General features: G+C 54.3%; 1 protein-coding gene across 1 annotated transcript; it reads left to right on the top strand.

Moving 5' to 3' along the window:
• The first annotated feature begins 269 nt into the window (after positions 1 to 269).
• Positions 270 to 14381, top strand: ATG16L2 (autophagy related 16 like 2). Its single transcript, XM_036259839.1, has 18 exons — positions 270 to 533; positions 2425 to 2524; positions 3342 to 3441; positions 6972 to 7045; positions 7321 to 7572; positions 7758 to 7823; positions 8168 to 8284; positions 9299 to 9361; positions 9924 to 10032; positions 10395 to 10500; positions 11147 to 11217; positions 11488 to 11559; positions 11666 to 11786; positions 12108 to 12213; positions 13080 to 13229; positions 13464 to 13511; positions 13621 to 13722; positions 14042 to 14381. Exons 1-18 carry the CDS (start codon positions 416 to 418, stop codon positions 14127 to 14129), a joined length of 1863 nt encoding a protein of 620 aa, XP_036115732.1. The 5' UTR covers positions 270 to 415; the 3' UTR covers positions 14130 to 14381.
• The last annotated feature ends 1063 nt before the right edge of the window (positions 14382 to 15444 follow it).

Here is a 15444-nt window from a genome sequence, read left to right as displayed (position 1 = left end):
TCTGCCAGGTCCAGAGGGGGGCGTGGGCAAACGTCTCTGCTGTGAATTCGGTCCGGGCGCGGTGGGGTTAAGGAGCACTGGCATCGGAGGCCCCGCCTGCGGAGCGCGCCAACAGGCACGGGGGAAGCCGCCCCGGAGGCTCCGACCTCGAGTTCCTCTTATTACCCCTGGCAGCAATAGGAGCTTCAACTTAGGTGAGAATTTTTTGGGGGGTCCCCGTGGTGTAGACTCTGGGGCGACTTCCTGCCACGGTTGAGTTTCTTTCTCCTCCCAAGTACGCTCTTGGTACAACCCGGGGATTCCCCGCTGCGGTCCTCCCCCTGACGTCACGGAGTCCCCTGGAGGCCCCGCCCCGCCCCGCCCCCCAGTCTTCTAAGGACCCACTAGCCAGCGGGCCAGGAGGGAAAGAGCGGCCATGGCGGGGCCCAATGGCACGGAAGCCCCCGCCGCCCGCTGGAAACGCCACATCGTGCGGCAGCTGCGGCAGCGGGACCGCACTCAAAAGGCACTGTTCCTGGAGCTGGTGCCGGCCTGTGAGTGCGCCTCGGGGGGGTTAGGAGATGGCTTTGGAGGGGACAGGGGTCCGGGAGTGTGGTTTCTCCGGCAGTGACGCAAGCGCACCAACGCCTTCTCACCTCCAAAGTCTTGGGCCTGCGGCACCCCTATCTCCAACTAGCCACATCCCAGCTCTTTGCAGTCCGGGCTCTGCTTAAAGCACCTTCCTGGACAGAGCTCCTCCTGGTGCCTGGCTCTGCCTCCCAGGAGCTGTGCTTCTTAGGCACCTGTTCATCAGTCAGTGTTCGTTTTGTAGGGTCTCTTGTGCTTCCCCTGCCAGGCGGTCCCCAAGGTAGAGCCTGTTCGGTGCATTTGGTTCCCATAGGGAAGGAATGAAACTGAATTCCTAGGAAGGAAACTCAGAGTTTCAGGCTCTGCCACTGATAGATGATCCTGGCTCAGGTTTTTGGAGTGCCTCTGTGACAGGCAACCCTGGCCTGAGGGAGAAACAGGGAGCCAGCCCCAGGCTGCAGGAGGGAGCTAGCTGAGCCCTGGAAGCCAGATTCTCACAGTTTCTGGGTGGCTGATTAGGAGGGGGTATGTAGGTCAAGCTGGATAAATAGGTATGCATATGTGTGTTGAGCTTCTGGTCTCCTGAGATTGTTATGTCTTGAGTTGAAAGTCTCCTCACAATCCCTCCATCTCCATCACTGGGCCTAATCTTGGCTGAAGCTTAACCAACTGTTCCCCACCAACATTCCCTCCCTGCCAGCTGCAAATGTGTGGGACTGGAGAGACTCTAGAGGACTGAAATCAGACACAGTCTTCTCTGTAGTCTTGGGCAGGTCATATTCCTAAGCATCAGATTTCTTATGCATAAACTGGGCAAAACGGCATCTTTAGACTTGCTGGGGGGGCCAATGTAGTACCCTGGGGCTGGGCTGCGGTTTTGTGTGAGAACTTGGCCTGCTACCTTAGTGGAGGTGAGGGGACTGGGTGAGGGAAAGTTGCTGAGGAGCTAGGCCTAGGCTTATCACCCCCACCTTACCCTGAAATTGGTGAAAAAAGAGGAAGTGACCATGGAGGGTGTGGAGGGGGTGTGTTTCAGGGTCTGTTGCAGAAACTACCAAACTTGAGGAGGTCTGCTCAATAATTGCTCAAGGGCTGTCTGTTTTGGCTGGGATGGGGGAAAGGGGAGAGAGGAACCTTTCACCATGGAAGTCAGGATTGTTTTTTTTTTTTTTATCCTCACCCAAGGACATTTTTCCATTTTTTGTTCAGATAGAGTGGGAGGGAGAGAGAGGAAGAGAGAGAGAGAGAGAAACATCGATGTGAAAGGGACTCATCAAGTGGCTGCCTCCCACGCGACCCAACCAGGGCTGGGGACAAACTGCAACCCAGGTATGTGCCCTTAGCAGGAACCGAACCCGGGTCTCTCTGGACTGCAGGCTGATGCTCTAGCCGCTGAGCCAAACCAGCCAGGGCCAGGATTGTTTTTTAGTCCAGAAAGTTAGAGCCCCTGGAGGGGAAGTAAGTCCCTAGAGGCCGGTGGAGCTCAGTTTGTTTCATCACTCTTTGGGGCCATGATCTGCCCTGGGGCTGGGGGAATCAATCCCTGACCCCTTCCTTTCTCAAGACCCTTGGTGGGCATGCCCAGTTATCTCCTTCCCCAGTGGTAGTCATCCTTCATTGTCCCTGGGAGAGCAGGTCTTCTCCAGGGAGGGTCTGGGGGCTAGTGCTGTGAGGAGGCTGTTCCAAGGCTGAAGGTCCAGGTAGAGCTGCAAGGGGTAGAACCCAATCTACCAGTAGCTCTCCTATTCTGCACCCCTGGGCTTCTGCAGCCTCCTCCGCCAAAGAGGTAACCTTTATGCCTTGAGTCTGCTGTTAAGTGTCTGTCTTTGCCCCAAGCTCACCCTCTTGCATCCCTAGATAACCGTCTCCTAGAGAAGGCTGAGCTGCTGGCTCAGTTCTCAGACAAGCTGCAGCCAGAGCCAAATGATGTCACTCCTACTACCCACCAGGGCCCTTGGTGAGTGTGTGTGTGTTTGTGGTCACAATAGGCTGCCTGTGCCTAGGCCCTGCCCCCACTGCTCATGCTGGGTTCATATTCTCCCTGGCACATCATTGGCCCCTGGCTGTTACCCCGCAGAGAGGGATGCTAGCTCTTCTGCCTTCCCCAAGGTCAGCTGCTTAGAATGTCCTTCTCTCCTACCCATCTCATTCCATCTCTGCCATTGTCCCATCTCCTTCCCCTCCCACTCCCACACTCATCTTTTCCCTTTCTGTCTGTCTCCCTACAGAAAGGGTCTTGCTATCTATTCTAAAGAGAGAGTAAAGATTCTCATCTTTACTATGAGAATCAGGCATGGGTTGGGGCTCAGAGTTGGGAGGTGCTTCAATTTTTTTTTTTAAATTTTTTCTTTATTTTTAGAGAGAGAGGAAGGTAGAGGGAGAGAGAGAAACATCGATGAGAGAGAACATCGATTGGCCGCCTCCTGCATGCCCCCCACTGGGGGTTTGGCCCACAACCTGGACATGTGCCCTGACTGGGAATGAACCGGCGACCTCTTGGTGCATGAGTCAATGCTCAACCACTGAGCCACACTGGCCAGGTGGGAGGTGCTTCTAAAAGAGGGTCCTGGCCATGGAAACCAAGCTGTGGGGGACTCCCAGAGCTGAGGAGTCATGGACAGCTTCAATTTCTGGAGATGTGCTCTTTGCTCTACTGGCTTTTTGGTTTACTCCTTCCTCAGGAGAAAGTGCATGGTTCTGGTTTCAGGCTTTTCATACACATCGCCTGGGTAAATGGAGGGACAGTGAACAACATTCTCTTGATTGGTTGGCAGGGAGGAGTCGAGGTCTAACTCAGACCAAGTCCCATCACCAGCCACTCTGAGGATGAAATGGCAAGAGGAGAAGGCAGGGCTCCGGCTGGTCTGTGGTGAGGTAGGCTGGGCAAGGGTCTGAGAGAGAATGGGGTGGCGCCAGAATCCAGGACTTTGGGCATGTAGTCCAAGGGAGACGTTCCCCAATTCCAGTGCCTTAAGGCCAGATGGTCAGAGTGCTCTCTAGCTTGGCTCTGGCAGCCCAGATGAAGTGGGCTCCAACAGCAGCTGGAAGAAGTGAGGTGAGAGCTCAGGGAGGAATGTGAGGTATACAGGGCCAGGCAGCCTGTTCCCCCTTCCTAATGGTCTAGCCTGCTCTGCTCACCACTTGCCCTGCCAACCCCAGAGCCTACCACCAGTTGATGTTCAATACACATTTACAGACTAAATGAGTAAGGTGGTCCATCTCCATGACAGGGTGCATCACCTCCACCTGACACTGCTGCTAACCCCCCCCATGGTGTCTCTTGGCTTGTTTCACTACACTCTCCTGGTGTTCCTTTCATTTCATTTTTAAATTTTTTTTTTCTTTATTGATTTGAAAGAGAGAGGAAGGGAGAGGGAGAGAGAGATAGAAACATTGATGAGAACATCTATTGGCCACCTCCTGCACGCCCCCCCACTGGAGATCGGGCCCACAACCTGGGCATGTGCCCCAACCGGGAATCGAACCAGTGACCTCTTGGTGCATGGGTCTTCGCTCAACCACCAAGCCACACCGGCTGGGTGGTTCCTTTCATTTCTTTTCCTGTTGCCTCTATACTTCCTTCTCTGGCTCCTTTCCCTCCTCCACTCATTCCCACAACCTCAGAAATTTTCTGTTTGCTGACTCCCAGACCCATCTGCCAGACACTCTTGTTCAGCTGCTTTTTGGACTTCACATCTAAAGTCAGACTCACCATCACCCCTGTAATATGGCCAACACCACACTGAGGTGACTCCCTCCAGGCACTCCCTGCAGGGCTAAGCATCATTTCAGCTAATCCTCCATACCTTTATGGCTGCAGAGGAAACTGGGGCTTAGAGAGGTGGAGCCAGGACTTGAATGCCATCCCACACGAATCCACCTTCTGTGCTGTCCATTCTTTCAACACATATTTAACGACGGTTGCTATATGCAAGGCACAGGGAATGCAGCATAATTAAGACCTGGCCTTATGGAGCTTCAAGTCCACTGGAGGAGACAGATAGGCCAGTAAACTCATATCCAGTTATGTATGGCACGCCAAGTCACTTGCCTAACTAGTGTGGGAATGGGGCTATGAACCCAGTGAGAGCCTCTCCCTCAGAGTCTTGTTGTAGTTACAACTTGACACTTGAGAAGTGGTTCTGAAACATCTGAGTCCCCTTCTGGGCTGTCAGCACCCCAAGGACCGGAATGTTTTGGTTTGCCACCACTGTGTCCCTGGGGCCTCTCTCCACAGTCCATGTTAATGAATATTTGTAGACTAAGTGATGAATGAGGTAGATCATGCACCCCTCCACTGGTAGTCAGTCACTGGGCTGGAAACCTGGTGGCATCCCTGACCCCTCTCAGCCCTCTGTTCTGAGCTAGTCACTAGATCATAAATCCTGCCTCAAAATCCATCAACTTCTGTTTCCTGTACCATATCTGACCTGGTCCAGATTACCCTCATTCCATCCTGGATGACTCCTCCCTTGGCACCCCCATCCATTCTTCATATAGCACTAGGGTGATATATTTTAATAATAAGAATGACTTCCATTAATAAAAGACAAGCAATACACAATACATGCTTGTTGTGAACATTTCAAGAGAACAGAAGCCCATGGAGTAAAAAAAGTAAATGCCTCTTTTACCACCTCTTCCTGTTATCAGTTTGGTATATATATATGTCTGGCCACTCTCTTGTGTCTGAGCTCATGGTTCCCTTTGTATGGGATACTTCTCCACACCCCTGGCCCTCAGCACTCCCTCAGACACACACCAGTTAGCTCCCATTGGGTATGCCAGGGGATGGGGAGGGGCTTTTTCTTTCATTGTTAGTACTATTACACATGTCACAACAAACATGTATTACTCTTTTAACTTTTTATTTTGAAATAATAGATTCCCAGGAAGCTGCAAAGACAGTATGGAGAGGTCCTGTGTACCCTTTACTCAGTTTCCCCCATTGCTTACATCGTACGTAACTATAGCACACACAATCAGGGAATTGATAGTGGTATGAACTATCCATAGTTCTTTGTGATTTTGTCACATGTGTACTTTTGTGTGAACATTGAGATACAACACTATTTCATCACCAGAGATCTCTCTCTACCCTATTTTAGTCACAACTTACCCCTTTCCCTCAACCATTCCTAACTCCTATTAACCACTAATGTGTTTTCCATCTCTACTATTTGAATTTTGAAAAGCATCAAGTAAAAAAAATACTGAATACTGAAACATCAATGAAAGTAAATGACAGGTGAGAAAGCGAAAGTGGTAGTCAGATTGCTTAGTGGTGAAAGAAATTGTAAATGTTATAAACTAAGCCAGCTATGAAGGTAGGGCCTCTCTGCCTTGTGTGTTTAGGGCCCTTCCCCAGGCCCACTCACATAGGGAGTCATGTCAGGTGGAGAGTACCAACCTTGCTCCTCAATCTGTCCTTCACCAGGCCCACCCATGTGAGAAAGAACACAGGAAAAGGTTAGCAATAGAGCCCCCATCCTTGGTATTTCATCAGGTTCCTCTTGCCACACTGGTGAGGGAACTGCTTTGCTTGGGGTCTGTCTCTCCCACTGATCCCTCAGCTCCAAAAGGTGAAAGTTGAACTTTATCTCTGTGGCTTACCCAGCTCTTGGCTCTAGATTGAAGGACTATTCAGTGAGGCAGGGGTATAGATGAGATGACCCTCACTCCCACTCTTGGGCTGTGGGGCACCTCCAGTATTCAGTCTAGGCCTGGTGCTCTAACAGCCCATTCCTGTTCTTAGCCTGTGTGCCTCTGTTCAGGGCTCCTTCTCACTCTCTATGATCTGTTCTCCGGTAGGCCAGGGGAACAGAACCCACATCCCTCGAACCCCTCCCCTCCTGTAGACCAGCCCTGGGTTCCAATTTCAGTTCTGCCACTTAGCTGTGTGACTTTGGGCAAGACATTTAACCTCTTTGTGTCAATGTCTTTCTCTGTAAAATGGAGAGAATGGCATTACATACCTCACGGTGATGTTATGCGGATTAAGTTAATATGTGTAGAATGCTCAGAACAAGGCATGAAACACATAAGTGTTATATTGAAAAATGAAAAATTGGTCATTATTTGAAAAACTATTTCTCATAATAATTCCTGTGTTACCCTATTAGGTAAGCACTATCATTCCCATTTTACAGGTGAGGAAACAGATGGTTGAGAGGTTAAATGACTACCCTAGGGTCACAGGGAAAATGAGTGGCCATGTCAGGAGTGAAACTCAGGTGTTAGAGTCCAGAGCCTAAGGCCCTTCCATTTGTTCCACGAAACAGCAGTGCGTTCTGTGCCAGACTCTTAAGTCTACCTGCGCCTCAGTAAGGGGGTGGGTGGGTGGAGTAGCAGACCCTGGTTGAAGCTCTCCAAGAGGCCCACCTGTCCGGCCCTTACCACACCAGATGGCCTACCAGGTAGTGGAAAAGAGCGCAGCCCTGGATGCCCTGGAGTCCGAACTGGAGGAGCGGCAGAGCAGGTAAGGTGCCAGAAGGACCGCGCCCACGTCTGGGAGGCTCCCAGCCATCTCTGCCCGGGAGGGGGAACAGGGTGACCTGATCCTGCGTGTCTCCATCTGAGCCCGACAGCTTTCCCCTCGTCCCCAAACGCCCGGAACCGCTGGATATGAGGGGGTACGGCTAGGTGGGAGACTTGCCTTAAGCCGCTTGGCTGGTGCGTGGCCACGGGCAAGTCAGTCCCAGCTGTGAGACCCGTTCCCACTGGGCAGTGACGTTGGCTCGTCCCCTGCTCCAGGCTGGTGGCTCTGGAGGCTCGGGTAGTGCAGCTGCAGGAGACACGAGCGCAGCAAGTCCAGCAAGTGGATGCGCGGCGCGCGCGAAACGTGGCGCAGCGGGCGGCCTACGAGGCGCTGCGCTTGCAATCCCGGCTTCAGGAGGCCGCACTGCGCAGGCTCGAGGAGGAGGCGCGCGACCTGCTGGAGCGGCTCGTGCAGCGCAAGGCGCGCGCGGCCGCCGAGCGCAACCTGCGCAATGAGCGCCGCGAGAGGTGAGAGCGCTGGGTCCCGCACCTCGGGGAGGCGAGCAACCACAGCCCCTGTTGGGGAGCGTCCCATCCATTCCTCCCGGGACAGTAACCCCATGTCCCTAACCCTGGAGAGAGGACCCACTCTCGCCCTGGCGGGAAGGTGGCAGCATCCTGGGTGTGGATCCCAGGAAGTTTTATATTCCCAGGGCCAAGCAGGTGCTGATGTCCCAGGAGCTGGAGAAGGCTGCCAAGAGGACAGTGAGCATCAGCGAGTAAGAGTGATGTGATGTACTGGGAGCCTCCCACGCTGACTTTGCTTTGTGTGCTCTGGAGTGCCCTGCTCTTGGGCCACCGCCAACAGTTCTGCCTTGCCCCACACCTGCCTGCGGTTACCCATGCTGCTGTGCACAGCCACGGTGGGGAGGGGGCACGTAGGCCGAGGTCACAGGACATATGTAGACACGCGTGGTCATAGGAGCCAGCACGCGGTCTGTCACAGGTGCACCCACACAGATCCCTCATCAGGGGGTCTGCACATCTTCACCATGTGGGGCCCTGGGGTGGGGAGGGACTGGCCTGGTCCCTTGGCCTTTCTGAGTTCCATTCGCTCTCCCAGGAGCACAGACATCCTGGGCGATGAGATCAGGGAGAAGGCTGAGATGACTCTGACCCTGCCTGCTGAGCCAGAATTCCTAGAAAGTGAGGCTGGTGAGAAGTGGAAGAGGCCCTTCAGGTGAGGACTGTCTTAGAGCTCTGAGCTGAGCCCCACACCAGTCTTCCAATAGGGCTTTGAGCCTGCTCTTGGGTTGGGACGGGTAGTGGAGAGATACTGGGATACAGCTCAGACCTCCTAGGACAGGTTTGCTCTCCAATGCCACCTCAGAGATCCCAAACCCTGTCCTCACTCCTTTCTTTCCTTCCCAGGACCAGATCTCTGGGGGTGGGGTGTCAGGCTGGTGAAAGGTATCACCAGGAGGGAACTGTGGGCAAGGCCCAGAGCTCACCTGTCACAGGCATATGTGTGCATACACAGGGATATGAGAGCACATGAGTGTGCAAGCCCGGGTGAGCATACTTGAATTTGTGTGAAAATCTGACCATGTATAAATAGGTGTGTGCTCACACAGTGGGACTTGATTGGGGCCTCAGTCCTTGGGCCCCTCCTTTCAGTCTCCCCACCTGTCTTGATTTGCCTAGCATTGAGGTTGCCCTTCCCTGCCCCATTCCCCAGGCTGAAGGCTCTCCTCCAGCTCTTCCTTGCAGGTCACTGGTGTCCAGGCCTGAGGGCAGTGAAGGAAACTTGGAGAGAGGCATGAGATGCTGGTCCCCAAAGCCCTTGGTAGCCCTGGTGGACCAAGTCATCCAGGACACACCTTCTCCTGGGCATGTTGAGGTCTCAGCAGGTCTAGGTTTTCATATCCCTCTGTTCCCTAGCCTAATGCTCTCTCAGCCTGGGGACACCTTCACCACCACCCCTCCATAGGCCCCAGCTCAGCCTCCTAGGAACTTTGGTTGGAGGGCACTTGGGTAGTGAGGCAGTTCTTACCATCATGGTGAAAACTTTGGGAGACTTTATTGCCAATTCCTTGTCTGCCACCATCTTCATGAGACTGCTTTTGGAGGAGCCAAGTTCTTTTCCAGAGCTCTGAAGGCGATGAGTCCCAGGGTCCCTGGCAGAGTAGGGTTGAATGATAACTATGCACACCCACCAGCCAGTCCCTTAGCACCTCTCTTGATTCTGCCCCAGGTCCGCCTCCGCCACCTCCCTGACGCTGTCCCGCTGTGTGGTTATGGTGAAGGGGCTTTTGAAGTAAGTGTGTGTGTACACTGGCAAGTATGTGAAGAGATAGGGCACCTCGGAGCCCTGTATTCAGCTTCTAGAGCCCACACTTGGTCTGTGTATGTGCCCCAGTCTGTCCATCTGTGTGCTGCCCAGCAGTCTCTGCTGAGCCCCAGAGGCTCGGCTATCCTCGAGGCTCTGTCCCTCATCCAGTTTCCTCACAGGGGACCAAGAGCTCCAGCCTGAGGCTGGACAGGAGCTACCACTCAGTTGGGAAACAGGTTCAAAATGTCAGGGACTCATTCAGGGTCACAGAGCCAAGCAGTGGCAAGGTCAGGGCTGGTGTTCCAGCCTCGAACTTTCTCTTAATCCACCAGTTCTGCCCTGTCTTTGTGCCTTTCTCTGTGCCCCTGCCATCTCCACACTGACCCCTGGGGTCAGAGGCCAGGATGGGGACCGTGCTCCCTGCACCTCCTGGCCATGTTCTGTCACCTTCTATGTCTGCTTCCTGTTGTCCCTGCCTCAGAGGAGCTTGAGGCTCTCCTGTCAGAAGGACTTGCTGAATGCCCTCCTGACTCTCCCCCACCCCCAGTTTCAAGAAGAGGAGAGGACACTCAATTGGGGGAGTCCCCGAGCAGCGATATCAGAGCATCCCTGTGTGTGTGTCTGCCCGACTTCCTACCTTGGTTCAGGACGTGCTGGTGAGTGTCTGGGCCATGTGCATGGGGTGCTGATATGGGGAGTGTGGGCCCCAGGAGTGGTCCAGGGAGGCCAGGGAAGCAGGAGCAGGGGTTTTTCTGCCACAGCTTGTGGTGGGAGCCCCTCAGCCTTTTATAATGAGGTCATGGACTGGAGAGGGAGAGACAGGAGTCTGGGGGAACAGGAGGCCAGTCGGGAGTATGGGGTATTGTCAGGGGAGACTGCTGCAGAGATTGTAAGGGGTCTAGGCAGAGATGATGAGACCCTATTGTGTGTATGGGTGCATGAGAGAGAACCTGGGAGTGTGCACAAAGAGGCCTGTATGGAAAAGATCAGGGACACCAATCTCCCCTTTTCCCCACAGGATGCCCACCTTTCTGAGGTCAATGCAGTTTGTTTTGGTCCCAATAGCAGCCTCCTGGCCACTGGAGGGGCTGATCGCCTCATCCACCTCTGGAATGTCGTGGGAGGTGAGGGGCCTTTCCCTGCAGGCCAACCCAATGCTTTCTCTGCACCCTCAGCTTGTTCTGTGGTGGGCAAAGGTCTTGGACCTCTTTATGTTTCCTCACGTGGAACATTCTTGTGGGCAGTAGCCATCATCCCTTGGCAAGAGTGTTGGACTCACTTTTCTGAAGAAGGGCAGAGCCTTCCAGCTCCTGGGGTCCAGTCGTGCAGGATGAGGAGGGCTGAACTCAGATGGTCCCTGTTAGGAGAGGAAGGGGTTCACTAAGCCACTTGTCCTGTTATCACTTGAACTCTCAGAACTCGGTTAAGAGACCAACACTAGTTGGCTACCTTGGGCTCTGTAGAGGAGTGTGTGTTGGGAAGTCAGAGCTGGCTCCTGGAGGCTTCCTACAGGAGTCAAATCTCCAGCTGGCCTGGCCCTGGTTTGCTGTGTGACCTAGGGACAGTCCCTTTTCTCTGGTCTTCTTTAGCGCTGTGGAATGACCAGCTATCCTCTGGGGTCCCCTGCTGGCAGTTTGGGAAGGTGCAGTCCAGGCCTCCAGAAGAGACCCTAGCAATTCTGTCCTCTAAATTGGGAAAGACTGATTTTCCCAGCTCCTCATTTTCATAAGTTAGTGACCTCAATCCACCTGTTCCTCCGGTACCCCCCAGGTCGCCTGGAAGCCAACCAAACCCTTGAAGGAGCTGGCGGCAGCATCACCAGTGTGGACTTCGACCCCTCGGTGAGGGGACTTTGCCCTGGTGGCATGAGATGCACCCCTCCCCCAGTCTCCACCCCAGGCAGGTGGGGACTCTGGGACCAGAGAAAACACATGGGTGTCCTAGAACTGGACACTCATACCCTCCTCCCTGGGCCCAGAGGCTCCTCTGCCTGCCTGGGTGACCTGGGCTGTGTGAAGCTTCGAGGCAGCCCCGCCCCAACCCTCTGGTCTGAAGGATGTTGCCTCGAGCCGGGCCCAGGTCCAGGCCCTCTCCTTCTCTCGTCTCTCTAGGGCTCCCAGGTACTGGCAGCTACTTACAATCAGGCTGCTCAGCTCTGGAAGGTGGGAGAGGCACAGTCCAAGGTGAGGTCTGCCTGGGGCGGCAGCCAGGGGTCAGGGGTCATGCCTTGGGCCTAGAGGGGTGTGTTATGGCCATGCCCTTGAAACATATACGGGATGGGTGGGACAGGAGACACTGTCTGGTCACACGGACAAGGTGACGGCTGCCAAATTCAAGCTAACAAGGCACCAGGCGGTGACTGGGAGCCGAGACCGGACAGTGAAGGAGTGGGACCTCGGCCGTGCCTACTGTGAGTCCCAGCCCCCACCCCCTGCCCGTACCCTCCCCACCCTCCAGGCTGGGCCATGAGGGGCTCTCTGGGAGTGATTCTAAGATTCACAGGCATTTGGGGTGAAACTTCCCAAGGCCCTTCCTTCTCTATCTCCCATTGGTGCTTTCTGTCAATTTCTTGTTGACCTCAGGTTTTGGGCTGGGAAGCAGGGGACCTGGGTTCTAGTTTTGGGAGGATACTGCCCCTCTGGGACTTCTGGGCCTCAGCTTCTTATATGTCTAGTGGGCTGGCTCCTGACAACCCTTCTCTGAGTCTGGGGCTCTGCTCCTTGTTCCCTAGGCTCGAGGACTATCAATGTCTTTTCCTACTGTAATGACGTAGTGTGTGGGGACCATATCATCATTAGTGGCCACAATGACCAGAAGATCCGGTTCTGGGACAGCAGGTGACAGGCGTGGGCTCTGCACGGTGGAGGCATAGGGACAGGGCTCCCGTGTTCTCTTTCCTTTGGCCATGGAGCCATGGAGGTACCTCAGGGAAGTAAGGCTGTGCTGGGCTTGGCCCTCTGAAGGCTTAGCTGGTGGACCTGTGTTGTCTCAGTGGTTCTCCTTCCAACTGCTGGGCTCTGCCAGGGCCTGGGCAACCAAGACCTACAAGCTCCTTTTCCCATTTAGTTACCACATTTTTATCAGAAGCAACAAAAGTCTTAGTTGTTTTTTTATTTTATTTATTTATTTTAATCCTCACCCAAGGATATTTTTTTTTTCCTATTTATCTTCAGATAGAGTGAGAGGGAGGGAGGGAGAGAGAAACATCGATGTGAGAGGGACACATTGACTGGCTGCCTCTCGCACAACCCCAACCAGGGCCGGGGCTGAACTGCAACCAAGGCATGTACTCTTGACCAAAATCGAACCCGTGACTCATTGGTCTGTTGGCTGATGCTCTAACTGCTGAGCCAAACAGACCAGGGCAAGTTTTAGTTGTTTTTTAAACCTACAAGCCCCACTTTGGGCTTGAATGGTAAGTGAAAACCAGTGTGGAGCCAGTGCCAGGCCTGCCTCGGGCTCCCTTCCTGGTCTGCAGAGGTGGCAGGCTGACGCCCTTGCTCTTTCACACATGTAAAGACAGACTTCCTTTGCTGTCCCTCTGGCACTGTTTCAGTGACCCAAGAGTTCCAGGGCTGGATGCAGTGGGAGATTCGTCACTGTCAGCTTGGCCCCAGTGCTCTGAGCCAGGGGTCCCAGTGGGCCAGGAGTGGCCCTGTCGGGTGGGCTGCTCCTCATCCCCGTCTCTGTCCTTGCTCCACAGGGGGCCCCGCTGCACACAGGTCATCCCTGTGCAAGGCCGGGTCACCTCCCTGAATCTCAGCCATGATCAGCTGCATCTGCTCAGCTGTTCCCGTGACAACACACTCAAGGTCATCGACCTGCGTGTCAGCAATATCCGCCAGGTGTTCAGGTACCTGCCTCATGGCCTCTGAACCTGTGGCTTTGGTGGGGACAGCTGGGCCTCTTAACCCCTGCAAAAGGCTTTCCAGGGCCTGTCAGCAGGGGACCCTCCCTGGAGGCCCTTCTGGACCAGGGCCTGCTGAGGTGCTGACCCCTTGACAGACTGAGGAATCTTTTGAAGTTCCTGGCTGAGGGCAGGGACTGGCAGCCACCTCCATTCTGACCTGACTGTGTCTGTCCTCAGCGCTGATGGCTTCAAGTGCGGTTCTGACGGGACCAAAGCCGTGTTCAGGTGTGTACATGAGAGCCTGTGCCCATCCGTGCTCCATCTGACTGTGTCAGCATGTGTCCTCACTTCTGCTCTCCTCTCTCTCTCTTTTGCTCCGCTGTGGCCACTGCAGCCCAGACAGAAGCTACGCACTGGCAGGTTCCTGGGACGGAGCCCTGTATATCTGGGATGTAGACACTGGGAAATTGGAGAGTAGCCTACGGGGACCCCACTGGTGAGCATGGCCATCACCCACCTGCCCACCACTCCTCCGGCCCGTCTTACTGAGCCAATTCCAGGTTCTGACATGCTTGGGCCCTGGAGTGCCCAGCCCGTTTCCATATCTTCACCTCCCAGAGCCTTTCCCAGTTCACCAGATGCCTTTCCACGTGCACTTGGGTCTGTCCTTTCCATAGCCCTGTAAGCCCATTTTATAGGTGAGGAAGTGGGCGCAGAGAGCACTCCAAACTGCCCAGGTCCAAGAATGAGGGGCAGCACCAGGCTGCAGGTCCAGCTCCTGACACCCCTTAAAGCCTGGCCCTCTCTCTCCGCAGCGCTGCTGTCAATGCCGCGGCCTGGTGCCACTCTGGGAGCCACGTGGTGAGCGTGGACCAGGCCAGGAAGATTGTGCTCTGGCACTAGTGCCATGACCTCCCCTGCCTGGGCTAGTCTGCATAAGCCTGAAGCCGGAGAACAGCATCCTACGGCACCATGCAGCGCCAAGGCCAGTGGGCCCAGTGGCGGCAGGGGTAGCCTCGGGGCATTTAGTTGGGAAAGAAGATCTGGCAGGACCTGTTTGTTTAAAAACAATGTGTAGGCCCTGGCCAGTTTGGCTCAGCGGTTAGAGCGTCGGCCTGCGGTCCGGAGAGACCCGGGTTCGGTTCCCGCTAAGGGCATGTACTTAGGTTGCAGTTTGTCCCCAGCCCTGGTTGGTCGTGCGGGTGGCAGCCACTCGATGTGTCCCTTCACGTCGATGTTTCTCTCTCTCCCTTCCTCTTTCTCCCTCCCACTCTATCTGTACAAAAAATGGAAAAATATCCTCGGGTGAGGATAAAAAAAATAAATAAATAAATAAAATAAAAACAATGTGTGGGCCCTGGCCGGTTTGGCTTAGCAGTTAGAGCGTCGGCCTGTGGTCCAGAGAGACCCGGGTTCGATTCCTGATAGGGTCACATACCTCGGTTGCGGTTTGTCCCCGGCCCTGGTTGGTCGTGCGGATGGCAGCCACTCAATGTGTCCCTGTCATGTCGATGTTTTTTTCTCTCTCTCTCTCTTCCTCTCTCTCCCTCCCACTCTACCTGAACAAAAAATGGATGAATAAATAAATAAATAAATAAATAAAAACAAAGTGTGGTTTGGGGGAGATTACAGTACTTTTTGCTTATCTCTGTCTCCTCAATTTCTTTGCCAAAAGTGGAAAAGAATTACATCTAAACTTCTGTGTGCTTGCCTCTTTGTAGCATTCAGGGAACAGAGGCCTTGGGGCTGGTGACTGGAGGAAATCCAGGCTTGGACCCCTGTCCTCCTCCTGCAGAGCTAGGCAGAGCCACCCGGCCTCTGTGCTATTCAAGTCTAGGAGGAGACAGCACAAAGAAAGGCCGAGGCAGCAAAGGCCGAGGTTCTTGGAGCCACGGGAATTCCACTCTTGGTCCAACCTGGTCCTGCAGTCAAGCCAACACCGTGGGCCCTCCTTCAGGCACCCAGGGTAGACTGAGGCTGAGGAGGGGCCTTGGGAGTCTGAGGAGGGAGTATAGGAGGTAGCCCAGAAAGGCCCTGGTGGAAGGGGTCCTAACGAATTGGATGCCCTCACTGGTTTTCTCAGTGATTAGAGGACTGAACAGTCATGGGTTTGATTCCAGTCAAGGGCATGTACCTGGGTTGCAGGTTTGATCCCTGGTCCTAGTCAGGGTCATGCGGAAGGCAACCAATCGATGTGTCTCTCTCACATCGGTGTTTC

This window comes from Molossus molossus, unplaced genomic scaffold (genome assembly GCF_014108415.1).
Source record: "Molossus molossus isolate mMolMol1 unplaced genomic scaffold, mMolMol1.p scaffold_m16_p_13, whole genome shotgun sequence".
Taxonomy (NCBI): Eukaryota; Metazoa; Chordata; class Mammalia; order Chiroptera; family Molossidae; genus Molossus; species Molossus molossus.
The sequence above is the reverse complement of the archived record's forward strand: the minus strand, read 5'-3'. Positions and strand labels throughout refer to the sequence as shown.